Source organism: Hypanus sabinus, unplaced genomic scaffold, assembly GCF_030144855.1.
Source record: "Hypanus sabinus isolate sHypSab1 unplaced genomic scaffold, sHypSab1.hap1 scaffold_355, whole genome shotgun sequence".
Lineage (NCBI taxonomy): Eukaryota > Metazoa > Chordata > Chondrichthyes > Myliobatiformes > Dasyatidae > Hypanus > Hypanus sabinus.
Window position 1 is genome coordinate 22,710 of NW_026781255.1, and position 27,980 is coordinate 50,689.

At 47.3% G+C, this 27,980-nt stretch overlaps 1 protein-coding gene across 1 annotated transcript; it reads right to left on the reverse strand.

Annotated features, from left to right (window-relative positions):
* Positions 1-552: 552 nt before the first annotated feature.
* Positions 553-27,834, reverse strand: LOC132388584 (NACHT, LRR and PYD domains-containing protein 3-like). Its single transcript, XM_059960958.1, is given in 10 exon segments — positions 553-732; positions 2,374-2,458; positions 2,621-2,934; positions 2,937-3,114; positions 8,032-8,118; positions 9,422-11,186; positions 18,719-18,929; positions 19,845-20,011; positions 27,566-27,631; positions 27,729-27,834. Coding segments are annotated over 10 exon segments (3,159 nt in total).
* Between the last annotated feature and the right edge of the window lie 146 nt (positions 27,835-27,980).

Consider the following 27,980-nt stretch of genomic DNA (forward strand, 5'->3'; position numbering starts at 1 on the left):
CTCTCGGTGCGGAGACCGAGATCGGGAACAGTGGCTGGCAAAATTCCCATTGTGGGATATGGAGACCGTGACCCGTGGCCTGTATAACTTCCTGTGTGTTATGTTGATAAAGAGAACAGGGCGTAATGAATCATCCGGCGTGGGGACACGGAAACCATAAACCTCTCTCATACGCACCCCACCCCCGCCATCTTCAGGAAGGCGTGCCGAAGGTTCTTCAGTGCGATCATATACACCGTCTCCGTCAGGAGATGAACATCGTCAGTGTTACCAAGCCGTCAACATCAAGAGAAGGTGTGGGGTATGTGTGGAATGTTCGGACGATGAGACCAAATGTGGAGGAGTGCGTCCCGTCAGGAATGAAGATTGGTGCAGTGAATGGGAAGGGATGGTGTGTCTTGGGAGTACGGACGGTGGGAATGAATGGGAAGGGGTGTCTGAACCGTCAAAATCCACACCACACCACCCTCGACTTTCCTTGTAGCTAATAGACACATCGGCGTTTTCGTCAAATTTAGTAAACCCCGCTCCGAGTTCCGTCAAATACAGAATTCAAGCGTCCCCGCCAATTTCCAGGATCCCATTCCCGTTGGAAATGAGCTGAAGGGTTCCCATTGGGAGGCAGACGGTGTGAATGCATGGGAAGGGACAGATTCCACTGGGAGATCGGACGACAGGAGGGAATGGGAAGCGGTGCAGACGGTGGGGGTAAATGGGAAGAGGCGGGGCCCACTGAGAGGCAAACAGTGGGAGTGAAGCAGAAGGGGTGGGGCCCAATGGAAATTTGGACGATGCAAGCTAATGGGTAAAGGCGCGTCCCGTTAGGAATGTGGATAGTTGGAGTGAATGGGCAGGGGTGGTGTCATTGCGAGTGTGGATGGTGGGAATGAATAGGAAAGAGGGGTATTTGATTGTCATTGAGGAGCATGGGAGAGGAGGGGAAGGGGTAGAGTCCCGCTTTGCAAAATTATCCTTAACTTCGATTTCATCGTGGGCTACCTCTCAACTCTAGAATTCAAATGTGATTGTTAACTGCTATGGTTATGATTCCCGTCAGTACTTCCCTGCCTGTTTGCGCCCCCTCCCACCCTCTGCTGTTCTGTGCTCGCTGCATCCCACCCCGTCGCTGCGACTACTTCTACATATATTCATTCTTCATGTGCGTGTATGTGCGTGTGTGGTTTCCTGTGCGACAGTTCCAAGGTGAACACAATGAGAATCTCCTCTGTAATCTGTTTCAAACATACAACTCTGTTAATATATCTCACACTACAGAGAACTTCTTTTCCGTGTCTGACCCCAGGGGTGTGTGATGGGACGGTGTGGAGGGAGATTCACTCTGTGTCTGATCCCGGGAATGTGTGATGGGATGGTGTGGAGGGAGATTCACCCATCTCCCATCCCTTTCGTACTTGGGACCTAAGTGAAATCGCTTTTAACATTACAGTCAATGTTGACTGTCTGCAAGTGGCAGGCAGGTTTATTTTGCCACGATAGGGGTAGGGTGGAGGTGAGATCCTGGGCACCCAGACTCTGCATGTTCGACATTCCTCAGCCTGGAGCTGAGACTCTGCTGTTCCAGTGTGGGGAGCTCCAACACACTGTTGCAGTTCACCGGGTACAGGGGGAGGGGGGTGGGAAGGGAGGCAGCAGTAACCCCAGGTCACTGTTTCTTCTTTAATGAGACTTGAGTCCGACACCAAGACAGGAAGTTACAGGTTTATTGATTTCATTATGACAAATGTAAATTAATCAACGTGTGAACTGTTGACGTGCGGGAATAAATAAGCTGCTCCCGACTCACTCACAGTCACACACAATTAACTGACCGGCGACAACGAGAGACAGGTTGAATAATCAGTCCCGTTTCTTACCGTCAATCTGCAACGGGGAACCGATAATTATATAATCACACTTTGGGGTCGTGTCCGAGATCACTGCAGATCCAGGATCACTGCCGAAGTATTTATCATTTAATATCATTATATCGGACAGGCTGCCGAATGCTCCGTCCTCAGCAAAGGGAGCAAAAGGATTCTGTCCCGGGGTAATCCCACCCCGGGACACCGGTGTCACAGACTGAGCCCCGGACCCCAGGCTCTTCCTGTCTGTGTAATTCCCCGGGGTGTCACGAGGGGGAGACTGGAACTTGCATATCCGGCGGAAGCTGAACTGCTGTACATCAGGCGGATGTACGTCACTGCGGCACTGCTTCCGATGTCACCGAGTTCAAGACTGGATCCAGTTCCATTAAAGCCAATTACCCCCGGCGCGAGGCCATTAATGGTAAGGGAGGGAGTTAAAGGGGAGGGCGGGGAATCGGCAAAAAAGTCCCTAATCCGTTGGTTGGGATGTTCACACATTCAGATGTTCACAGGTCACTGTCAGTCCGGGTCTGGGTTCCTGCAGAGATCCCAGTTCCTTCCTCCCGGTCCGACTGAACCGATTCCCCGCCAGCCTGAAACAAATGGAAGAATAAAGATGAAATAAACAGATTACACAACAGTGTCAGTAACAGGACCAGGGTAAATGTTTCAACAACACTCACAGACAAATATCACCCGAAAACCCCCGGATTCGCTGATATTTTATCACATTGACCATTAACACAAACACCCACCTGATCCACTTCAGATTCGAGAGGGTCAGTATGAGGCGGCGGAGAGCAGGGACGGATCGGTCTGTCAGTGAGTTTAATCCCAGGTTCAGCCTCGTCAGTGATGGGTTTGTACTGAGAGCGGAGACGAGATCCTCGGCACCAGAATCTGTGAGACCGACATCCCACAGCCTGGAGATGAGAGAGAGTGAGGGTGAAGGACACAGAGAGACAGGAGACGGTACAAATCCCCACTGTTTATCAGTAATACAATTACTGATCACATTAGTGTTCGGTGTGAGACACCCAGAAACTGTAAACACAATCTCCCACAGTCTGGTACTTACTCCAGTTTCTGTATTTTACACTCCGCATTCCTCAAAGACACAGACAACAGTTTCACTCCTGAATCTCCCAGTTTATTATCACTCAGGTACACCTCCGTCAGTGATGGGTTTATACTGAGAGCGGAGGCCAGGTCCACGGCACCAGAATCTGTGAGACCGACATCCCTCAGCCTGGAGATGAGAGAGGGTGAGGGTGAAGGACACAGAAAGACAGGAGGCGGTACAAATCCCCAGTGTTTTTACTGATTACTGATTTTTACTTCAGCACAACTGCGCAAGTCGGCCAGTGAGAACAGCGAGAAGAGTTTAAAAGGAAGACAGATTTACAGAGCGAGCGTCAGAGGAGCGGGAGACAGAGTAGGAAGGCTTTGGCTCAACGGGGCTTCGGCGATAAAGGGTCGAGGCGAGGTAGGTTATCTGTTTACAATACAGACAGAGAGTATGTGTGTGAGGCTTGTTTTCTGTGCTCGGTGTCAGATATGGGAGATCCTGGAGACTCCCAGCCTCCTGGACGGCAACATCTGCACCCGGTGTGTCGAGCTGCAGCTCCTTAGGGAACTGGAGATGCAGCTCGATAACCTTCGTCTGGTCAGGGAGAGCGAGGAAGTGATAGAGAGGAGATATAGGCAGGTGGTCACACCGGGGCCAGAGGAGACTGAAGTGGGTAACCGTCAGGAGAGGGAAGGGCAAGAAGCAGGTACTAGAGAGTACCCCAGTGGCTATACCCCTTAACGATAAGTACTCCTGTTCGAGTACAGCTGGAGGGGGGGTGGCCTACCTGGAGGAAGCAACAGTGTACATGCCTCTGGCATAGAGTCTGCCACTGCGGCTTAGATGGGTAGGGAAAGGACGAGGATAGCAGAAGTGATTGGGAACTCTATAGTTAGGGGCCCGACAGGCAATTCTATGGACGCAGGAAATAAACTTGGATGGTAGTTTGCCACCCCCCCCCCGCCCGCCCCCCGGTGCCAGGGTCCGGTATGTTTCTGCTCAGGTCCACGATATCCTGAAGTAGGAAGAAGAACAGTCAGAGGTCATGGTACATATTTGACCAACGACGTAGGTAGGAAAAGAGAAGAGGTCCTGAAAAAAGACTACAGGGAGTTAGGATGTAAGTTGAGAAGCAGGACCTCAAAGCTAGTGATCATGGGATTACTGCCTGTGCCACGCGACACGAGAACAGGAAAAGAATGAGGTGAGGATAAATGCGTGGCTGAGGGATTGGTGCAGGGCGTAGGGATTCAGATTTCTGGATCATTGGGACCACTTCTGGGGCAGTTGTGATCTGTACAAAAAGGACGGGTTGCACTTGAATCCCAGAGGGACCAGTATCCTGGTGGGGAGGTTTGCTAAACCTATTCCGGGGAGTTTAAACTAGAATTGTTCGGGGGTGGGAACTGAACTGAAGTGACGGAGGAAAGGGAGTTTGTCTCACAAATAGAGAAAGTTTGGAGATAGTGCAAAAGGAAGGATACACGGGCGATAGAGAAGGGAGGCGCTCAGACCGATGGATTGAGATGTGTCTATTTTAATGCAAAGAGTATCATGAATAGAGCGGATGAGAGAGTGTGGATCAGCAGTTGGAGATATGACGTTGTGGTCATTACAGAGACTTGGATGTCACAAGGGGACAGGAACAACTGAACGATAGAACAAGACCGTGGCGAGCGTGAGGGACGTGGCATTCAAAGGTGATTCTGGCGTTCAGAGCTAGTTCAGGCAAGGGAGGAGGATCCCCGAGTTCAGGGAGATGCGGGAGGATCCCCGAGTTCACGACGAGGTAGGATCCCGGAGTTCATGGCGAGGCAGGATCTTTGCTAGGCTAGAGGATGAGTCTATGGGACAAGGAATGCTGGGAGGATAGCCCCCTGGGCGGGCCGCATAACTCCTGGGCAGGGCCCGGCCTCCCAGGCAGGGAATTGGGGCACAACCCGTCGGAAGAGAGGGGTAGGAAAGAGGCAGAGTCCTCCGCCGGGCAACAGAAATCTGGCCTGGCTTGCCCGACGGAGGCAAGGGATAGGAAGGGGACTAGGTCCACGGTGACTCCGAGACTGACTCACACAACTAGTTGATTAGAGGTGGGTACTCCAAGCCGGGGCGAACAGGATGAACAGAACGAAACCGGGTGAACAGCGCAAGCAGGGAATCATGATGAACAGGTCAGAACAGGGTAAATAGGGCGACCAGCACAAACAGGACGACTAGGTCGAAATAGGATTAATTAGACAACCAGTGCGAGCAAGGCGAAGCGGACGGAACAGCGGGACGAGCGCGTACAAGAAAAGCAGGGGAACAAGACAAACAGGACGACACCCCATCTAGACTCAGTCCCAGAGCCTCTTATATATCTGATGCCCAGACGATGGGCATCAGATGCACCTCCTTGAGACCAAACAAGCCACGATGATCCAGAGGTGTGTCTAATTGGCTCAACGGTGAAAGGAGAGACGGCTACAAGACCGGGAGTCCAGAGTCCGCGGACCAGATCAAGACCCGGGCTCCGGACCGGACCATTATAGTGGATGCTGCAGGGAAGGAATGGCGACTACAGGTACCAGGCTTCAGATGTTCCAGAACGGAGAGGGAGGGAGTCAAAAAAGGTGGGGGCATGGCACTGTTGATCAGAGATAGCGTCACGGCTGCAGAAAAGGAGGAAGTCATGTAGGGGTTGTCTACAGAGTATATGTGGGTGGAAGTCAAGAAAAGGAAGGGGTCAATAACACTAACGGGTGTTTTTTATAAACCATCCAATAGTAACAGGGACATTCATGAGCAGATAGAGAAACGTTCTGGAAAAGAGTAATAATAGCAGGGTTGGTGAGGTGGGAGATTTTAATTTCCCAAATATCGATTGGCATCTCCCTCGAGTGAGGGGTTTAGATGGGTCGAGTTTGTTAGGTGTGTTAAGGAAGGTTTCTTGATTCAATATGTAGATAACCCTACAAGAAGAGGGACTGTACTTGATTGAGTAATGGGAAATGAACCTGGACTGGTGTCAGGTCTCTCAGTGGGAGAGTGTTTTGGGGATAGTGATCACAATTCTATCTTTTTTTCCATAACTTTGGAGAGGGATAGGCAAAGGCAAGTAAGGGAAACCTTTCATTGGTGTAAGGGGAATTATGAGGGTATCAGGCGGAAACTTGGAAGCATATATCTGGAAGATATGAATCTGGAAGATGATAAGGCTAGCAGGAAGGAGCTTAAAATGCAATTAGGAGAGCTAGAAGAGGCCATGAGAAGGCCTTGGCAGAGAGGATTAAGGAAAACCCCAAGGCATTCTACAAGTATGTGAAGTGCAAAAGGATAGGTTGCAGAGAAAAGGATCAGTCAAGTGTGACAATGGAAAAGTGCGTATGGAACTGGAGGAAATAGCCAAGGTATTTAATGAATGATTTGTTTCAATATTCATGATGGAAAAGGATCTTGGCGATTGCTGGAATGACTTGCATTGGACTGAAAAGCTTGAGAGTGTAGATATTAAGAAAGAGGTTGTGCTGGAGCTTTTGGAAAGCATCAAGTTGGATAAGTCACCAGGACATGACGGGATGTACCCCAGGCTACTGTGGGAAGTGAGGGAGGAAATTGCGGAGCCTCTGGCGATGATCTTTTCATCATCAATGTGGATTGGAGAGGTTCCGGAGGATTGGAGTTTTGCGGACGTTGTTCCCTTATTCAAGAAAGGGTGTAGGGATAGCCCAGGAAATTATAGAACAGTGAGTCTTACCTCAGTGGTTTGTAAGTTGATGGAGAAGACCCTGAGAGGCAGGATTTAAGAATATTTGGAGAGAGCAAAATATGATTAGGAATAGTCAACATGGCGTTGTCAAAGGCATGTCATGCCTTACGAGTCAGATTGAATTTTTTGAAGATATGACGAAACACATTGATAATGGTACAGCTGTAAGTTATAAGCTACACCATGCAAGGCTTATTGAGAAAGTAAGGGTCATGGGATCCAAACGGACGTTGCCTTGTGGATACAGAATTGGCTTGCCCACAGGAGGCAAAGAGTGGTTGTAGACGGGTCATATTCTGCATGGAGGTCGGTGACCAGTGGTGTGCCTCAGGGATCTGTCCTGGGATTTTTATAAATGACATGGATGAGGAAGTGGAGGGTAGTGTTACTAAATTTGCTGATGATTCAACGGTTGAAGGTGTTGTGGATAGTGTGGAAGGCTGTCAGTCGTTACAGCATGGCATTGACAGAATATAAAACTGGGCTGAGAAGTGGCAGATGGAGTTGAACCCAGATAAGTGTGAAGTGGTTCATTTTGGTAGTTCGCATATGATAGTAGAATATACTATTAATGGTAAGACTCCTGAGAGTTTGGGGGATCAGAGGAATCTTGGGGTCCTAGTCCATAGGACACCCAAAGCTGCTACGGAGACTCTGTGGTTGAGAAGGCATACGGTGTCTTGGCCTTCATCAATCGTGGAATTGAACTTCGAATCCGAGAGGTAATGTTGCAGCACTATAGGACCCTGGTCAGATCCCACTTGGAGTATTGTGCTCAGTTCTGGTCGCCTCACTATAGGAAGGACTTCGAAACCACAGAAAGGGTGAGGAGGAGATTCAGAAGGATTTTTCCTGGATTGGGGAGCATGCCTTATGAGAATAGATTGAGAAAACTCAGCCTTTTCTCCTTGGAGCGACGGAGGATGAGAGGTGACCTGATAGAGGTGTATAAGTTAAGGAGAGGCATTGATCATGTGGATAGTCAGAGGCATTTTCTTAGGGCTGAAATGGCTGGCAGGAGACGCCATATTTTTAGGGTGCTTGGAAGTAGGTACAGAGGAGATGTTTGCCTTTTTATGTCGAGAGTGGTGAGTTCGTGGAATGGGCTGCCGGTGGCGGTGGTGGATTCGGAAACGATAGGGTCTTTTAAGAGACTCCTGGATGGCTACATTGAGCTCAGAAAAATAGAGGGCTTTGGGTAAAGCCCAGGTATTTCTAAGGTTCATCGCAGCTTTGTGGGTCGAAGGGACTGTATTGTACTGATTATTTCCTATGTTTCTACTTATCACATTAATGTTTAGTGTCAGAGGCCCAGTGACTGTAAACACAATCTCCCACAGTCTGGTACTTACCCCAGTTTCTGTATTTTACATTCCGGGTGCCTCAGACCCGCAGACACCAGTTTCGCTCCTGAATCTCTGAGGTCATTACCCCTGAGGCTATATAGAAACAGACAAATTGATGAACAAAGTGATTGAAACCGCGGGTCTGAGGGAATTTCTATCACTCGGATATTTCAGGAACCATTAAACTCTTCAGTAAATCACTGATCGGCGTTCCCATCATTGTCAATGTACCTCACTGACCAGCTCCAGGGTATTCACCGAATGTCAGTAATTCAGTCTGTCGGTGTGACCCTGTAAACTCCACATATTCCGTCTCAATTTCCAATGGTTAGAAAGGTGTTCCCGACGTGACAGATGCGGAAGGATCAGGGTTGAAGGGTGGGGAAAAGTCTCACGTTGATGATGCTTTGTATGTGGGAAATTGTCGATGGGAGATGGTCGAAGCGAAAGCACCTGAACAAAAGGTATTGGACGACAAAGCCTGCAGGAGGATGGTGATTGAAGAATAGAGATCCCAGAAGAGGAAGGAAGAGGGTTCCCACAGGAGGAAGGAGGGGGATCTAAAAGGGAGGAAGGGGGATGAGGAAGAGAGATCCCAAAAGAGGAAGAGAAATGGAGAAGAGAGATCCCACAGGAGGAAGAGAGATGGAGAAGAGAGATCCCACAGGAAATTGGTGGATGGGGAAGAGAGATCCAACAGGAGGAGGGGGATGGGGTAGAGAGATCCCAGAGGGAAAAGAAAATGGGGAAGAGAGAACCGACAGGAAAAAGGGTATGGGGAAGGGATATCCAACAGGAGGCAGGGGAGAGAGAAAGATCAAAGATAATCCAACAAGATGCGATTATCCAGAAAAAGGTGTGAGATAGGTCAGATCAGAAGATGCCGCCATGTGGTCTGGGTATCTGGAAGTGTGCACAGTCACACAGGTGAACCGATGGTGATAGTCACACACGGGGAAGGGCAGGGGAGAACAATCTCACAATGGCATTTCCTTCCTTCTCACTGGGACAGTCTGCTAACGGTCTCTTGTCCCTCACCGGGAAGGGGGTGTGAATCTCTGACCCACCTGCTACAGTCAGTGTCGGTCTGGGTGTCAGTAACAGTGAGAAGGAACATTGTCAATGGACATGCCACAGGCAGCGAGAAACACGGCTATTCCTGTGATTTACTACCATTAAACCAATGGCCGTTGTTCACTGATCTGATGAGGTCTCCAACATCCCTTCACAAGGAACCACAGAACCCTCCCATTCTTGGAGAATTACTGACCGATCCCCTGGCATTTGTCAAAATTCTTCACAATCTGATTTACTACAGTTTAACCCAAATCCCTTTACATTGAAACAACACAATGGAACAGGTTCACAGTTCAGAGTGAGAAATAAATCAAGTTACCTCAACTCCAGGCACTTGTGCAGTCCGGGTCCCAGCCGCTCGATTCCTTCACACTGAATGTGGCAGTTCTCCAGGTTGAGGTGTTTAATTGTATCACAGAGTCCGATGACATGCGACAGGACCGCGCAGTCTATCGGGGTCAATGTCATTCCACTGAAAGAAAGTGTTTCCACAGATCCCAGTGTGGCCTGTGCCAGTCCACGATTCTGAGACTCAAACAGGTAGTGCAATGTGTTCAGGAGGCTGCTTTTACCAGCTTCACTCCTCGTGTTTCTACTCTGACATTTAACCTCCTCCTTAACCCAGTCAATCACCCGGCAGGTTGTTTGATGAGGAAATGGACCCAGAAATTCCTCCAGACCCCGAGCTGTCATTGGGTTGGAAAGACCAGCAACAAAACGGAGAAATACCTCAAATCGCCCATCTGTTGTGCTGTGGGCTTCAGTGAGGAATTTCAGGAAATCTCCGGGATGTGGATTCAGGAATTGTGCGACTGCAGCTACAAACTCTTGGATGGTGAGGTGTGGGAATGTGTACACCACACACCGGGCAGAATCCTCTCTCTCCAAAAGCTCCATCAGGAACCCGGACAGGAACTGGGAAGGCTGCAGATTGTACTTGATCAAATCTCCATCTGTAAATACAATCTTCTTCTCAGACACTCCTCTGAAGGCCATCTGACCAACCCTGAGTAACACATCACGGGGTTTCTCAATCTCACGGCCGTGGTTTTTCAGGATGTTGTAAATATAGTAGGAGTACAGTTGGGTAATGGTCTTGGGAACTCGCTGTGGGTCTCTGACTCTTTGTGTGAAGAACGGGCCTAGTGCCAGTGCGAGGATCCAACAGTAGGAGGGGTTGTAGCTCATGGTGTACAGGATCTCGTTCTCCTTCACGTGTTTGAAAACAGCTGCCGCCACCGTCTGATCTTCAAAATGCCTGATGAAATATTCCTTCCGTTCCTCACCAACAAATCCCAGGATTTCAGCCCAGACACTGATCTCAGCCTTTTCCAATGAATGTAACTCAGTGGGACGGGTGGTCACCAGTACTGAACACCCTGGGAGCAGCTTGTGCTGGATTAAACTGTACACAATGTCAGACACCTTGCACTTGAATTCAGGATCTGTGCATGTGGATGGAGGTTCTGTGTGTCCCCGACTGTCAGAAAAATCAATTTTGTCTTTGAATTCATCCAAACCATCGAATATAAACAGCAATCCCTGTGGGTTCTTCCAGACCTCTTTCAGGATATTACCAAAGAAGGGATACTGATCTAGAATCAGTTCTTTCAGGTTTATTCTGCAGGTAATATGGTTTAAATCCCGGAATCTGAAACTGAAGACAAACTGGAATTGTTGGTATATTTTCCCCATGGCCCAGTCATAAACAATCTTTTGTACCAATGTTGTTTTCCCGATCCCTGGAACTCCAGCCAGTGCTGCCGAACTCCCAGATTTGGATTTAATCCGGGAAAAGCTGCTCTGGAACAATTGATCCGTCTGGATTTTCTCGAGCTCTCCGCGGAGATGTTTTTCTCTCCACTCCTCGTGGTCTCTGCCTCTTGCCAGCAGCTCATGCTCCACCAGTCTCCGATCTCGAACAGTAGAAATGACCGTGAGCTCAGCGTATCGATCAATCAGCTGGAAAACCTTCACCTTCTCCCTCATCAGGATCGTGTTCACTCTCAGTGTTTCAGTTTGTGCCCGTAGAGTCTCCTTGTGTTTCTGTTGAACATCTTCCATCAGAACAGACAGTGGACAAACTGTTAGATGCCTCAGCTCAGAACTCAGTATTTAAGCACCAAGAGTTAGCTCAAAGCTGTTGCATTACTTGGATTCATCAATGGATATTCATACAGTAAAGTAAATTCGGTTAACAGACCCCTGACTGGACAGAGAGACCTGGTCCAGATAAACACCAGATCATCACATTTCCACATTAGTTGTGCTGTGAAGGTGAGTATTTCCCTGGTAGTTTACTGAACCCCAACTGTCCCGTAACGGACAATCTGCCACATCTGTCACAGCTGTCATTTTTTCCTCAGGAAGAAACTTTTAATCCCCAGTGTTGATGTGGCGTATGGAGACAGAGAAGAGGGTGATAGGCATTCTGTCAAAGGAACAGTTAGGGGAGTCACAGCTCCCCCTCCCTTCCGACCGTCACTGATTTAAAATACAAAGAAGTAACTTTACGCATCAGCACGTGCACTGTGGGTGGCTGGTTTGTGTGTTCGAATGCTGTCAGGGGTGTGTTGGGTCTCACTCTATGTATGGACTCTGCCACGGGTGCCTCAGTTCTCACATCCTGACAGGTCCATCTTAGGGGTGTGCGGGGTCTCACAATATGTGGGGACCCTGTCAGGTGCGTATAACTACATAACAATTACAGTACGGAAACAGGCCATCTCGGCCTTTCTAATCCGTGCCGAACGTTTACTCTCCCCTAGTCCCACCGACCTGCACTCAGCCCATAACCCTCCATTCATTTCCTGTCCATATACCTATCCAATTTTACTTTAAATGAAAATACCGAACCTGCCTCCAGCACTTCTACCGGAAGCTCATTCCACACAGCTACCACTCTCTGAGTAAATAAATACCCCGCTCGTGTTACCCTTAAACGTTTGCCCCCTAACTCTCAAATCATGAACTCTTGCATGAATCTCCCCTACTCTCAATGGAAAAAGCCTGTCCACGTCAACTCGATATATCTCCCTCATTATTTTAAATACTTCTATCAAGTCCCCACTCAACCTTCTATGCTCCAAAGAATAAAGGCCTAACTTGTTCAACCTTTCCCTGTAACTTAGGTGCTGGAACCCAGGTAACAATCTAGTAAATCTCCTCTGTCCCTCTCTATTTTGTTGACGTCTTTCCTATAACTCGGTGACCAGAACTGCACACAATACTCCAAATTCGGCCTTATCAATGTCTTGTACAATTTTAATATTACATCGCAACTCCTATACTCAATGCTCTGATTTATATAGGCCAGCATACCAAAAGCTTTCTTCACCATCCTGTCCACGTGAGATTCCACCTTCAGGGAACTATGCACCCTTATTCCTACATCACTTTGTTCTACTGCATTCTTCAATGCCCGATCATTTACCAGATATGTCCTATTTTGATTATTGCTACCAAAATGTAGCACCTCACACTTCTCAGTATTATAACCATCTGCCGTCGTTCAGCCTACTCTTCTAACTGGCCTAAATCTCTCTGCAAGCTTTGAAAACCTGTTTCATCATCCATAACGCCACCAACCTTAGTATCATCTGAATACTTACTAATCCAATTTACTACGATATCATCCAGATTATTAATGTATATGAAAAACAAAATTGGACCCAATACAGATCCCTGAGGGACACCACTAGTCACCCGCCACCAACCTGACAAACAGTTATCCACTACTACTCTCTGATGTCTCCCATCTAGCCACTGTTGAATCCATTTTAATACATCAATATCAATACCTAATGATTGAACCTTCCTAACTCATCTTCCTTGCGGAAGCTTGTCAAAGGACTTACTGAAGTCCATATAGACAACGTCCAGCGATTTACCCTCGTCAGCTTTCCTCGTAACCTCTTCAGAAAATTCAGTAAGATTTGTCAAACATACCCTTCCTCGCACAGATACAAGCTGACTGTTCCTAATCAGACCCTGTCTATCCATATAATTATATATACCATCTCAAGAATATGTTACATTAATTTAGCCACCACTGACGTCAGATTGACAGGCCTATAATTGCTAGGTTTACTCTTAGAACCCTTTTAAAACAATGGAACAACATGAGCAACACGCCAATCCTCTGGCACCATCCCCGTTTCTAATGACATTTGGAATTTTTCAGCCAGAGCCCCTGCTATTTCTGCACCAACTTCCCTCAAGGTCCCAGGAATATCCTGTCAAGACCCAGAGATTTATCAACTTTTATATTCCTTAAAAGTGGCAGCACTATCTCCTCTTTAATCGTTATAGTTTCCATAACTTCCCTTGCTGTTTCCCTTACATTACAGAATTCAATATCCATCTCATTAGTGAACACCGAAGAAAATAAATAGTTCAAAATCTCCCCCATCTCTTTCGGCTCCATACATAGCTGTCCACTCCAATTCTCACAGGGACCAATTTTATCCCTCACTATACTTTTGTTATTAATATAACTGTAGAAACCCTTCGGATTTATTTTCATCTTATTTGCCAAAGCAACCTCGTATCTTCTTTTAGCTTTTCTAATCTCTTTCTTAAGAGTCTTCTTACATTCTTTTTATTCCTCGAGCATCTCATTTACTCCATGCTGCCTATATTTATTGTAGATCTCTCTCTTTTTCCTAACCAAGTTTCCAATATCCCTTTGAAAACCATAGCTCTCTCAAACTTTTAACCTTTCCTTTCAACCTAACAGGAACATGAAGATTCTGTACCCTCAAAATTTCACCCTTAAATGACATCCATTTCTCTATTACATCCTTCCCATAAAACAAATTGTCACAATCCACTCCTTCTAAACCCTTTCACATCTCCTCAAAGTTAGCCTTTCTCCAATCAAAAGTCTCAAGCCTGGGTCCAGTCCTACCCTTTTCCATAATAATATTGAAATTAATGGTATTGTGATCACTAGACACGAAGTGCTCTCCAACACATAAATCCGTCACCTGACCTATCTCTGACCTATCTCAGGTGCAGGATCTTACAGTGTGTGAGGACCCTGCCCGGGTTTTGTAGGGTCTCACCTGTTTTGTCAGAATCCTTTCGGGTTTGTGTGGAGTCTCACTGTGTGTCAACACCCAAACAGGGGTGTGTGGGGTCTCACAGTCTGTCAACAGTCTAACAGGGGTGTGTGGGTTCTCACAGTGGTCAGGAAGCTGTCAAGGTTATGTGAGATCTCTCAGTGAGTCGGGACCCAGTGCGGAGTGTGTGCTTTCATAGTGTGTCAGGACACTCCCAGGGGTGTTTGCGGTCACGGGTTGTCGGAAACCTGTCTGGGATGTGTGGGGTCTCACAGTGTGTGCGGGCACAGCCAGTGGAGAATGGGGTCTCGCAAGGTATCAGGACTCTATAAGGGGTGTGTTATGTAGCACAGTGCGTCAGGAACATATCGGGAGTGTGTATGGTCTCCCGGTGTGTCAGGTCCCTAGAAGGTTTGTGTGGGGTCTCACTTTGTGTCAGGACCATGCCAGGAGTGAGTGGGATCTCTGAATATGTCAGCATCCTAACATGAGTGCATGGTGCCTCACAGTGTGCCAGGAACTTGTCAGAGGCGTGGGGGTTCTCAAAGTTTGTCGGGACCATGTCAGGGGTGTGTGGGGTCACGCAAGGTATCATGACCCTGTCAGGTGTGTGTGGGGTCGCACAGTGTTTCAGGTCTCTATTATGGTTGTGTGGTATTCACAATGTGTGGGGACCCTGGCACGGATGTGTGGGGTCTCTCAGTGTGTTAGGACCCTGTCAGGGGTGTGCGGGGTCTCATAGCGTGTCGGGACCCTGCCAGGGTTGAGTGGGGTCTCACAGTGTGTGTAGACCCGGCCAGGGGTGAATCGGGTCTTGCAAGGTATCAGGACCCTTTTAGGTGTGTCTGGGATCTCACAGTGTGTCAGGAACCTGTCGTGGTTGTGTGTGTTCTACCGGTGTGTACAGTCCCTAACAGGTTTGTGTGAGATCTCACATTGTGACAAGACCATAACAGAGGAGAATGGGGTCTTGCAAGGTACCAGGACCCTGTAAGGGGTGTGTGTGGTCTCACAGTGTGTCACGAACATGCCGGGAGTGTGTATGGTCTCCCGGTGCGTTATTTCCCTAAAAGGGTTGTGTTGGATCTCACATTGGGTCAAGACACTAACAGGGGTGTGTGAGTTCTCACAGCGTGTCAGTACCCTGTCAGGTTTGTGTGGGATTCAGAGTGCGTCAAGACCCTCATAGAGATATGTGGGACCTCGCAGTATGTCAGGACCCTGCCAGGAGAGTGTGGGGTCTTAAAGTGTGTCAGGACTCTGCGAGGGGTTTTAGGGTCGCACAGTGTTTTAGGACTATAAAAGTGCTGTGTGGGGTTTCAAAGTATAAGTTCGCTAACAGGGGTGTGTGGGGTATCACAGTGTGTCTGGAGTCTGTCGGGGTTGTATGTGGACACACTGTGTGTCAGGACCTGTCAGAGGTGTGTGGGATCTTACAGTGTGTCACAACCCTGTCAAGAGTGTGTGGGTTCTCACAGTGTGTCAGGACCGTGCTGGGGGTGAGTTGGGTCTCACAGATTGTGTGGACCCTTCCAGTGGTGAATGGGGTCTCTCAAGGGATCAGGAATCTGTCAGGGGTGTACGGATTCTCACAGTGTTTCGTGCACGGCCAGGTGTGTACGGGGTCTATTAGCGTGGCAGTACCCTGTCAGGTGGGTGTGGTGTCTCACAGTGTGTCAGGACACCGCCAGTTTTGTGTGGGGTCTCCCAGTTCCTCAGGACCCTGCTGGGGAGTATGGGGTGTGACAGTGTGTCGAGACCCTGACAGAGGTGTCTCACATTGTGTCAGAACCCTGCCGATCGTGTGTGGTGTCTCAGTTTGTTAGGACCCTTTCAAGGCTGTGTGGGGTCTGACAATGTGTCGGGACTCTGTCAGGGTTGTGTAGGGATTCAGGTGTGCCTGGGGTCTCACAGTGTGTGGGGATCCTGCCAGGGGAGTCTGGGGTCTCACTGCTCTGTTAAATATGCAGTTGTGTAATCCAACTCAGTCTGCGATGATGAAGCCTTACAATCTTTTGAGCCCATGCACTGCCCCGGGCTCCATTTGCACCGACACAATGTGCTTACCGATGTAGTGAGTTTCTTATCCACAATAGGTGCAGGAGTTGGCTATTCGGCCTCTTGGACCAGCACCTCCATTCAATATGATCATGGCTGATCATCCACATTCAGGCAGATAGACAGATATACTTAATTGATCCTGAGGGAAATTGGGTTTCGTTACAGTCGTACCTACCAAGAATGGTGTAGAAATATAGCAATAGATAACAATAAATAATTAAATAATAATAAGTACATTATGCCAAGTGGAAGTAAGTCCAGGACCAGCCTATTGGCTCAGGGTGTCTGACACTCCGAGGGAGGAGTTGTAAAGTTTGATGGCCACAGGCAGAAATGATTTCCTGTGATGTTCAGTGTTATATCTCGTTGGAATGAGTTGCTGGCTGAATGTACACCTGTGCCTAACCAGTACATTATGGAGTGGATTGGAGTCATTGTCCAAGATGGCATGCAACTTGGACAGCATCCTATTTTCAGACATCACCGTCAGAGAGTCCAGTTCCACCCCCACAACATCACTGGCCTTACGAATGAGTTTGTTGATTCTGTTGTAGTTTGCTACCCTCAGCCTGCTGCCCCAGCACACAACAGCAAACATGACAGAACTGGCCACCACAGCCTCGTAGAACATCCTCAAATCGTCCAGCAGATGTTAAAGGACCTCAGTCTGCTCAGGAAATTGAAACGGCGCTGACCCTTCCTGTAGACAGCATCAGTGTTCTTTAACCATTCCAGTTTATTGTCCATTCGTGTCCCCAGGTATTTGGAAACCTCCACAATGTCCACATTGACCCCTTGGATGGAAACAGTGGTCACTGGTGCCTTAGCCCTCCTCAGGTCCACCAGCAGCTCTTTCACATTAAGCTGCTGATGATTCTGCTCACACCATGTGACAAAGTTTCCCCACCATAGCCCTGCATTCTGCCTCATCTCCCGTGCTGATGCATAAAACTATAGCAGTGTCATCAAAAAACTGTTATCAGAGTCATCAGTACCCTGTTCCTGCCTTCTCCCCATATCCCTTGACTCCGCTATTTTTAACAGCTCTATTTAACTTTTTCTTGTAAACATCCAGAGAATTGGCCAGCACTGCCTTCTGAGGCAGAAATTTCCATAGATCCCCAACTCTCTGGGTGAAAAAAGTTTTTTCTTAAACTCCATTCTAAATGGTCTACCCCTTATTTCTAAACTGTAGCCTCTGGTTCTGGACTCCCCCAACATCGGAAACATGTTTCCCGCCTTTAACATGTCCAATTCCTTAATAATCTTAGTTGTTTCAATCAGATCCCCTCTCATCCTTCTAAATTCCAGCGTATACAAGCCCAGTCGCTCCAATCTTTCAACATATGACAGTCCCTCTATCTAGGGAATTAATCCCGTGAACCTATGCTGCACTCCCTCAACAGCAAGAAAGTCCTTTCTCAAATTTGGAGACCAAAACTGAACACAATACTCCAGGTGTGGTCTCACCAGGGCCCTGTACAATTGCAGAAGGACGTTTTTGCTCCTATACTCAACTCCCTTTGTTGTAAAAGGCAACATAACAACATACCATTAGCTTTTTTTCACTGCCTGCTGTACCTGCATGTTTTCTTTCAGTAATTTAATAATATTGCAATTTCATAAATTGCAATATTATTTGTAGATATGTTCAGTCCCTGCCATCTTTTTGCCGCAAGCTCGCAGCTCTCGGTTTCTCTGTCCTAATTCCCATTTCTCACCCTTCCACAGAGTCCATCACACATCACATCAATTTCAGCTTCTGTGCACTGAGCTGAGGATTTTGTCTCCGACCTCACCCTCACTAATACTGTCTCCTGATGGAATTCCCAGGATTATTGAGTGGGATATTGATCTGGATAACTTTAGCAGTGTTTGTACTAAGTCGTTGCAGATGCGAAGAGAGTGGGGTTCATATGCTGCTCTGGGATTAAACAGACTAGTTGTAGTGTTATCTGCTTTTCTCATTAAATGGCTGCTGTCATTGTTATTCTGTGATGAGAACTTCAATGCACTCCCAGTTCTAAAAATGATGACCTGAGGTATTTAGAAAAGTAATTTAGGATGAGGGCTGTACCGGGGATTGACATTTCCCATATTTTCGCTCCTCAGATGACCCTCTTCTCCATTCTGACCCCGGTGGAGGGATCTGTAGTTGCGGGACCCAGAGAGGAGTGATCCCTTTCAACAAACGCTCCAGCCCTCTGAGTTGTTCCTTCTACTGTCCTGTGAAAACTCTCACTCCAGCAAACATTTTTCCATGTGTCTCACTGTGCACTGTGTCACGGTGGAACATTTACCTGATCAAATCGCCATGGCTCAATAACGACATGGCCCGACAAAACATCAGCCTTTGATGGAGACAGCGGTATCTTCACTTACCTTTCAGTTCCCTGGGAATCTCCGGTGCGGGTTGATGGACCGGAAAACAACCTGTTCGGATTTATAAAATTTGAGAAATTGAAATGTGTCAAATTATAATTATGTAATACTTGATTCCAAAATTAATTTAGTATTTGATATTATCTTACCATGCTTCTCAATTTCTTTTAGTATTTTGTCCAACTTGGGGACACAATTCCTCATTTTCACAAAGGTTTCCCACATCACCCTCGGGGCGCGGGAGCCTTTCTCCATCACCAGGCTCAGGAGGAGTTCAGAACTGTCCGCTTGCTCTCCCTTATCAGCGAGATCAGAGATTTTCTGTGAAGAGTAACAGTGAACATATTGGGGACTGACAGATTCACACAGAGTATGAGAAGTAAATGATGTGCTCTGTAACGGGATCACATTGAGCAGTCACACGAACGGGTGCTGATCCAGTCTGGACATGGACTGTACATTCTGAGTGCAGAGCACACGGAGGGACATTCACCCTGAACCTGGTCCACCAGTCAATGAGATCCTGGCTGGTCTGTGACCGCTTCATTGACGTGGCTCCAAATCCATTAATAATTCCTCACCAGATCTGACTGTGTAAAACAGAAATCAGCAAATAATGATCACAGATGAAGAAAGAAATCAGGAGGGTTTTGTATCAGCGTGAACAGTCTCTGGGAAGTTACAGGAAAGATGATTCATCTCCTCAGTCCGCCAGTGTCCAACATGACAGAGGATTACCGGCTGACACCTGATGCCTTTCTTTTGCCTTTTCCAATGGAGGTTTATTCAGTGATTACACATTACAACATGGCAGTATTCCTCGATCCACACTGTTCGCAGTTACGGATTGTAACGGAATCACCTTCACCCAGAAAAGAACACACTCGAGTTCCTGTGGCACCCGCAGTTGATTCCCCAGTTCTCACTGACATCCTGCCGTCACTCTGTACATTCTTCCACGACTGAAACTTCTTGTCATATTTCCATTTAAAACTGTAAACCCACACAACAGTAACTTGCTCAACTCACTCTGAACATAGAGCAGCCTCCCACCATTCCGCGGGGTCTTTTCACCCCTTTCTCTCACTGGTTCAGATTCACATGTTCGAGATTGTATGTACAGTATTTATTTCCCAGTTGTTCTTGTATCTAATTTAATATCCAATGAGGCAGAGTTCCAACACCAATCAGTCCTGTGATGTGTGAAAATTCAAACCCATTCTCCCTCCCACTCACCCGATGTTCCTCTCCGTTGAACTGATTCTTGGCCATTAACGCCAGGCTCACTCCGTGCACCCCTCCTTCCATCGCCTGCTCCAGCCTGTCCCGGTAGATATCCGTCAACCGCAGCAGCTGGGAATCGTCACAGCTTGCCAGGAGCTCGGTGATCTCTGAGCTCGGACCTGTGAAGGAAAATGGAGATAATTAAATAAAATACTGACCTCATATTGGGCAGCAACTTTCTCTCTGGAACCTAAAGATCACCTAACACAGTACGAAATGCACATACCCTTCCGTTTATTAAAGACTTGAAATGACTCTGCTTATTGCTGAGAATATAGTAACCCATCACCATCACTCTCCTGGTATTGCCCATCACCACCGCTTTGCTCTGGGTTACTGTCTGCCTGCCAGGCCAACCCTTTCCTCGGCAAATCTCTGGGATTTCTCACAAACTGCTGAAGGTCAGGTTGCATCTAAGGAGGGGAATAAACAATCAACGTTTCTGGCCAAGGACCTTTATCGGTCTCGAAATGAGGGGACAGAAATTCTAGATATTGCTACATTACTTTCTATTCCTTGTGGTCCTGATCCGAACCATTAACTGTTTGTTCCCCTCCATGGATGCTGCCTGACCTGCTGAATTCCGCTAGTACTTCGTGTATCCTTTTGTTGCTCAAAACTTTCAGCATCTGCAGAATAGCTTGTGTTTGGAACACCTCTCTGCTTTAACGTACATCTCAGTTTGTGACAGAAGAAAAAGCAGACAGTAATTGCATCGCTTCCACGTGTGACGGTGCTTCTCCCACAGATGTCAATTCTCGCTTTCATCTCTCTGATCAGTCCCCTCACAAATATTTTGAACATCGCCGATATTGCATTAAACTCAGACACAGAGCCAAGGCAATATTTATAAAATCGCAGACTTTCCCGTGACCTTTCCCGATGTTGATATTACTAGAACTCCTCCCCTGCCCGCCCGATCAGGTGTGATCAGATTCTGCTGCTCTGTAGCAAAATAAATTAACAAGAGGGTCAGTATCGCTCGGGGGGCGTTGGTGGTGGACCCAAATGCAAGACTCAGACACTGTGGTACTAGGAAAAGGAGTAGTTGTGTCAAGAAACAAGGGAAGTGGGGAGGAAATGATGCTGGACATCGACACAGGCCCGAGAGGAGACTAGGATTCAGGGCCTGTGGTAGGACATGAACTAGAGGCACAGGACGCGGGCGTGGACTAGGAACAAGTGGCCTGGACTGGGAACACGGAACTTCGCAACAGAGCCTGGACAAGGACCCGGAATCTGAGTCTTGGTTGGAACTAGGAACCTGGGTTTTGAATTGGGACAGGAACACTGGTCGAGGCTAGGACCATACGTGGCTACAGGTCGTGGTATGTCTACAGGACAGGACAAGACGCATGGACAGGATGCCTTGACTAGGTCTTGGGAGAGTGGAAACACAGAGCCTCGGTGTTGGGAGTATGGGAACACAGAGCCTTTACTCGGGCAGGATGCGGTACTCCTGGGCAGGATACAGCTTCAGAAGGAAGGGAAGGGAACAGTCCCACACTGCACCCAGGACCTACTTATGTATCCAGCCCAGAATGAGAATCATGTGCCTCTATTGAGACACTCCAACAGAACACGTGAAAAACGGAAAAGCTGGAATAAGGATTGATGGACCGGACCGTGATCCGGAATGCAGACTTCATGGAATAGACCACGACAGTCAGACATTAATTGTGGTGTAAAGGAGAACATTGTTTTGTTTATAAGCTGAGGAAAGCACCTCCAAATAATTTGGAACCACCCACTGACACAGCTGGATCGAGCTGCGCCCATCCATCCACACTCACACAATACCCATTTCAGCTTTCTCCATGGATTGTACACAGTGCCGGGATTCTCCGAGGTACCCTCGCTATATTGCCGGCAATTCCCTGTTATGAACCAGTCTTGTGCCTTGGACCTGGAGTGTTGTGTCAACAAAAAATAAAGGCAGGTTGAGCAGACAGCGCCCAGCTATTTGCTCCTCCTACCACTGGCGGTGCTATGGTGAGTAATGGACAACTATTTCAGCAGTGTGGGTTGAAGCATTTCCGCAGACCAATGGGACATCTATTCCTCTCATCACTGTACCGGAGGAGATAGCAGAGGTACTTAATGAATACTTTGCTTTAGTATTCACTGCGAAAGAGGATTTTGGCGATTGTAGGGATCACTTGCAGCTGACTGAAACGCTTAGCATACAGACATGAAGAACAAGGATGTGCTGGAGCTTATAGCAAGCACCAAGTTGGTTAAGTCCCCGGGATCGGACGGGATGACCCCAAGCTACTGTGGGAGGCAAGGGAGGAGACTGTTGAGCCTCTGGCGATGATCTCTTCATCATCAATGGGAATGGGAGAGGATCCGGAGGAATGTAAGGTTGCGGATGTAATTCCCTTATTTAAAAAAAGGGAGGAGAGATAGCTGAGGAAATTACAGACCATTGAGTCTTACTTGACGGAAAAAATCCTGAGGCAGGATCTATGAACATTTGGTGAGGCATAATATGATAAGCAATATTCAACATGGCTTTGTCAAAGGCAGGCTTAACGAGCCTGATTGAATTATTTGTGGATGAAACCAAACACATTGATGAAGGTAGATCTACAGATGTAGTGTATAAGGATTTCAGCAAGGCATTTGATAAGGTACTCCATGCAAGGCTGACTGAGAAAGTAAGGAGGCATGGGATCCAAGGGGTCATTGCAGGCATCCAAGCAGCTGTGCAGGTTGAATCTGTGGTTAAGAAGGCAAACGGCGCATTAACCTTCAGATTCATAGAATTGAGTTCAGAAGCTGAGAGGTAATAATTTAGCTTAATAGAAAACTTGTCAGACACCACTTGGAGTACTGTACTCAGTTCTTATCGCCCCACTAGAGGAAGGGTGTGGAAACCTTCCAAGGAATTCTGAGGATATTTACAAGTGTGATGCCTGGATTGTGGAGCGTGCGTTATAAGAATAGATTGAGTGAACTCGGCCTTTTCTCTTTGGTGAGACGGAGGACGAGAGGTGACCTGATAGAGGTGTACAGGGTGATGAGCTGATTCCAGGAATGAAAGGGTTATCACACGAGGATCCTGTGGATAGTTCTGATTATTTCCAACCCCCCCCCCCCCCCCCCAACCAGGGCTGAATTGGCTACCACGAAAGGGCGCAGTATTAAGGTGCTAGGAAGTAGGTACAAAGGAGATATCAGGTGTAAATTATTTTTTTACGCAGAAAGTGGTGAGCGTGTGGAATGGGCTGCCGGCAATGTTGGTGGAGGCGGATACGATAGGGTCTTTTAAGAGGCTTCTGGATAGGTACAGGAATCCTATAAAAATAGAGGACTGTGTGTAATACGGGATAATCTCTAAAGTCACGCTATGTTCAGCAGAGATTTGTGGTCCGAAGGGACTTTAATTTGCTGTAGGGTTTTTTATGTTTCTATCGATAGACGTCCAAAAACATCGACTGTACTTGTGTCCACAAATGCTAAACACAAATACACAACTGCAGATGCTGTGGCTCAAAGGATACGAACACAACGCTGGAAGAACTCAGCAGGTCAGGCAGCATCCGTGAGAAAAGCGTAGCCAGCGTTTCATGCCGAGACCCTTCATCAGGAATCAACCACAAATGCTTCCTATTCTGCTGAGTTCCTCCAGCATTGTGTGAGTGTGTTGTTCAGATTTCCTCTTGTTTGTGTGCAGGATCAACAGATGAATTCGTGGAAAATCCAACTGGGCGATCTGGAAGAACGTGTGAGGAATCTGGAGCAGCAGCTGGATGACCTTTGACTCATAAAGGAAAATGAGGCAGTCATAGCTACAGGGTGGTAGTCACAGCTGGGCTGCCGGAAACAGGTCGTTGGATGACAGTCCGAGGGGGAAAGCGAATCAGAGTACGCAGGTAGTGCAGTCTACAGAATGTAGCCATTCCCCTGAATAATAAGTTTACCGTCCTGGATGCTGCTGGTGTGAATGACCCGACCAGGTGTGAGCCACGGTGGCAGGGCGTCGGGCACTGAGTCTGATTCTGTGGTGAAGAAGGATGGGACGGTGAAGAGGAGAGATGTCATCATTGGAGACTCTACAGTCAGGGGAGCAGACAGGAGATTTTCTGGACGTGAGAACGACACGCGCACAGTTTGTTGCCTCCCGGGTGCCAGGATCAAGGATGTCTCTGACCGGGTGCATGACATCCTGGTACGAGAGAGAAAGCAACCAGAGGTCATGATACATGTTGTTACCAATGACATAGGCAGGAAGAGGAATGATGTTCTGAAGTGTGAGTTTTGGGAACTAGGCAGAAGGCTAAAGAACAGGAATGCAAGGATGGCGTTCTCAGGATTGCTGCCAGTACTACGTGATAGTGATGGTAAGAATTGGAGGAGATGGCAGTTGAATGCGTGGCTGAGGAGTTGGTGCCGGGGACAGGGTTTTAGATTTTTGGAACATTGGGATCTCTTCTGGGGAATGTGGGACCTATACAGATTGGATGGGTTGCACCTGAACTCGAGGTGGAGCAATATCCTTGCAGGTAGGTTTGCTAGCATGGTTCGGGGAGTGGTTAAATTAATTTGCAAGGGGGATGGGACCCGGAACGATAGAGTAGTTAAAGAAGTGCATGGAGTAAAGCCAGATGTAACATATAGAGAGGCTTCGATGAAAGAAAAGCAGAATAAAGAGTGTAAAGGTAGTAAGGTAGAAGGGCTAAAGTGTGTGTACTTCAATGCAAGAAGCATCAGGAACAAAGGTGATGAACTGAGAGCTTGGATACATACATGGAATTATGATGTAGTTTCCATTACAGAGTCTTGGCTGGCAACAGGGCAGGAAAGGATTCTCAAAATTCCTGGATTTCAGTGCTTTAAAAAGGATGCGGGGGTGGGAAAGAGGGGTGGGCATTACTAGTCAGGCAGCATACTATTACAGCTGCAGAAAGGGTGGGTAATGTAGCAGGATCCTCTTCTGAGTCGGTATCTGTGGAAGTCAGGAACAAGAAGGGAGCAGTTACTCTACTGGGGGGTATTCAATTTGCCCCCTGGTCGCAGCAGAGATACCGAGGAGCAGATTGGGAGGCAACTTTTGGAAAGGCGCAAAATTAACAGTATTGCTATCATGGGTGACTTTAATTTCCATAATATTGATTGGCTCTTGATTAGTTCCAAGGGTTTAGATGGGACAGAGTTTATTAAGTGTGTCCAGGATGGATTCCTTTCACAGTACGTTGACCGGCTGACTAGGGGGAATGCCTTACTATATCTCGTATTAGGTAACGAACCGGGTCAGGTCACAGATCTGTCAGTGGGTGAGCATCTGGGGGACAGAGATCACCGCTCCCTGGCCTTTTGCATTATCATGGAAAAGAATAGAATCAGAGAAGACAGGATTTTTTTTTAATTCGGGAAGGGCAAATTATGAGGCTATAAGGGTAGAATTTGTGGGTGTGAATTGGGATGATGTTTTTGCAGGGAAATGTGGTCGATGTTTAGGGATCTCTTGCAGGATGTTAGGGATAAATTTGTCCCGGTGAGGAAGAATGGCAAGGTAAAGGAAACATGGGTGACATGTGAGGTAGAAAATCTAGTCAGGTGGTAGAAAATCTAGTCAGGTGGAAGAAGGCAGCGTACATGAGGTTTAGGAAGCAAGGGTAAGATGGGTCTATTGAGGAATATAGGGTAGCAAGAAAGGAGATTAAGAAGGGGCTGAGAAGAGCAAGAAGGGGGCATGGGAAGGCCTTGGCGAGTAGGGTAAAGGAAAACCCCAAGGCATTCCTCAATTATGTGAAGAACAAAAGGATGACAGGAGTAAAGGTAGGACCGATTAGTGGTAAAAGTGGGTAGATGTGCCTGGAGGCTGTGGAAGCGAGCGAGGACCTCAATGAATACTTCTCTTCGGTATTCAGCAATGGGAGGGAACTTGATGACGGTGAGGACAATATGAGTGAGGTTGATGTTCTGGAGCATGGTAATATTAAGGGAGAGGAGGTGCTGGAGTTGTTAAAACACATTAGGACGGATAAGTCCCCGGGGCCTGATGGAATATTACCCAGGCTGCTCCACGAGGCGAGGGAAGAGATTGCCGAGCCTCTGGCTAGGATCTTTATGTCCTCGTTGTCCACAGGAATGGTACCGGAAGATTGGAGGGAAGCGAATGTTGTCCCCTTGTTCAAAAAAGTTAGTAGGGATAGTCCAGGTAATTATAGCTCAGTGAGCCTTACTCTGTGATGGGAAATCTGTTGGAAAAGATTCTTATTGATAGGATCTATGGGCATGTAGAGAATCATGGTCTGATCAGGGACAGTCAGCATGGTTTTGTGAAAGGCAGATCGTGCCTAACAAGCCTGATAGAGTTCTTTGAGGAGGTGAGCAGGCATATAGATGAGGTTTGTGCAGTGGATATATTCTACACGGATTTTAGTAAGGCATTTGACAAGGTTTCACACGGTAGTCTTATTCAGAAAGTCTGAAGGGATGGGATCCAGGGATGTTTGGCCAGGTGGATTCAGAATTGGCTTGCCTGCAGAAGGCAGAGTGTTGTGGTGGAGGGAGTACATTCAGATTGGAGGCTTGTGACTAGTGGGGTCCCACAAGGATCTGTTCTGGGGCCTCCACTTCTTGTCATTTTTATTAACTACCTGGATGTGGGAGTAGAAGTGTGGGTTGGCAAGTTTGCAGAAAGGTTGGCGGTGTTGCAGATAGTGTTAAAGATTGTCAAAGATTGCAGAGAGACATTGATAGGATACAGAAGTGGGCTGAGAAGTGGCAGATGGGGTTCAAACCGGAGAAGTGTGAGGTGGTACGCTTTGGAAGGACAAACTCCAAGACAAAGTGCAAAGTAAATAGCAGGATACTTGGTAGTGTGGAGGAGCAGAAGGATCAGTGGGTACACGTCCACAGATCCCCTGAAAGTTGCCTCACAGGTAGATAGAGTAGTTAGGAAAGCTTATGGTGTGTTAGCTTTCATTTATGGGATAAATAGTTTAAGAGATGCGATGTAATGATGCAGCTCTATAAAACTCCAGTTAGGCCACACTTGGAGTACTGTGTACTGTTCTGGTCGCCTCACTGCAGGAAGGATGTTCAACCATTGCAAAGGGTACAGAGGAGATCTACCAGGATGTTGTCTGGTTTAGAGAGTATGGGTTATGATCAGAGATGAAGGGAACTAGGGCTTTTCTCTTTGGAGAGAAGGAGGATGAGAGGAGACATGATAGAGGTGTACAAGATATTAAGAAGAATAAGAGTGAACAACCAGTGTCTCTTCCCCAGGTCACCACTGCTCAGTACAAGAGGACATGGCTTTAAGGTAAGGGGAGGGAAGTTCAAGTGGGATATTAGAGGAAGGGTTTTCACTCAGAGAGTGATTGCTATGTGGAATGCACTGCCTGAGTCAGTGGTGGAGGCAGACACACTAGAGAAGTTTAAGAGACAGGTAGATGGAGGAATTTACGGTGGGGGGTTATATGTGAGGCAGGGTTTGAGGGTCGGCACAAAATTGTGGGCCGATGGGCCTGTAATGTGCTGTACTATTCTATGTTCTATGTTAAAATACACTGTAGCATTTTCAGGACATTCTTTCAATTGTAATATGCATCCAGAAATCAGCTCACGATTATGATGAAAAAAATCGATTCTCAGGTTCTGCCAAGCCTCAGTCTAAGATTTGAGATGCCATTTGAATTGTGCATTTCATCACTCACCTGTCAGTTGAGTGGGTATCTGAGATAACCCCTGGGAGATGTTCATGTATTCCTGTGGGTCGGGGCCTGTTTAAATCAAAAGGCTTTCATGAAAACAGAGTTTATAATCTAAAATTTTTATAATTCAATGTCACTCTGTGTTCAATGCGCATCTTTAACATACCGAGCTCTTGTATATCCTTGAGTATTTTGTCCAACTTCTGTAACTCAGTCCGCATTTTCACAATGGATTCCCACATCACCCTCCGGGTCTGCGAGTCTTTGCCCATCACCAAACTGAGGAATAGTCTGAAACTCTCTGTCCGGTTTCCCCTCAGTTCAGTGACTTTCTATAAAAGGGAAGCAGTGAATTTATTTTGTTGTACACGAAAAGACATGGAGAATATGGCTCGGTTGCTTTCTGAACAGGCACAGT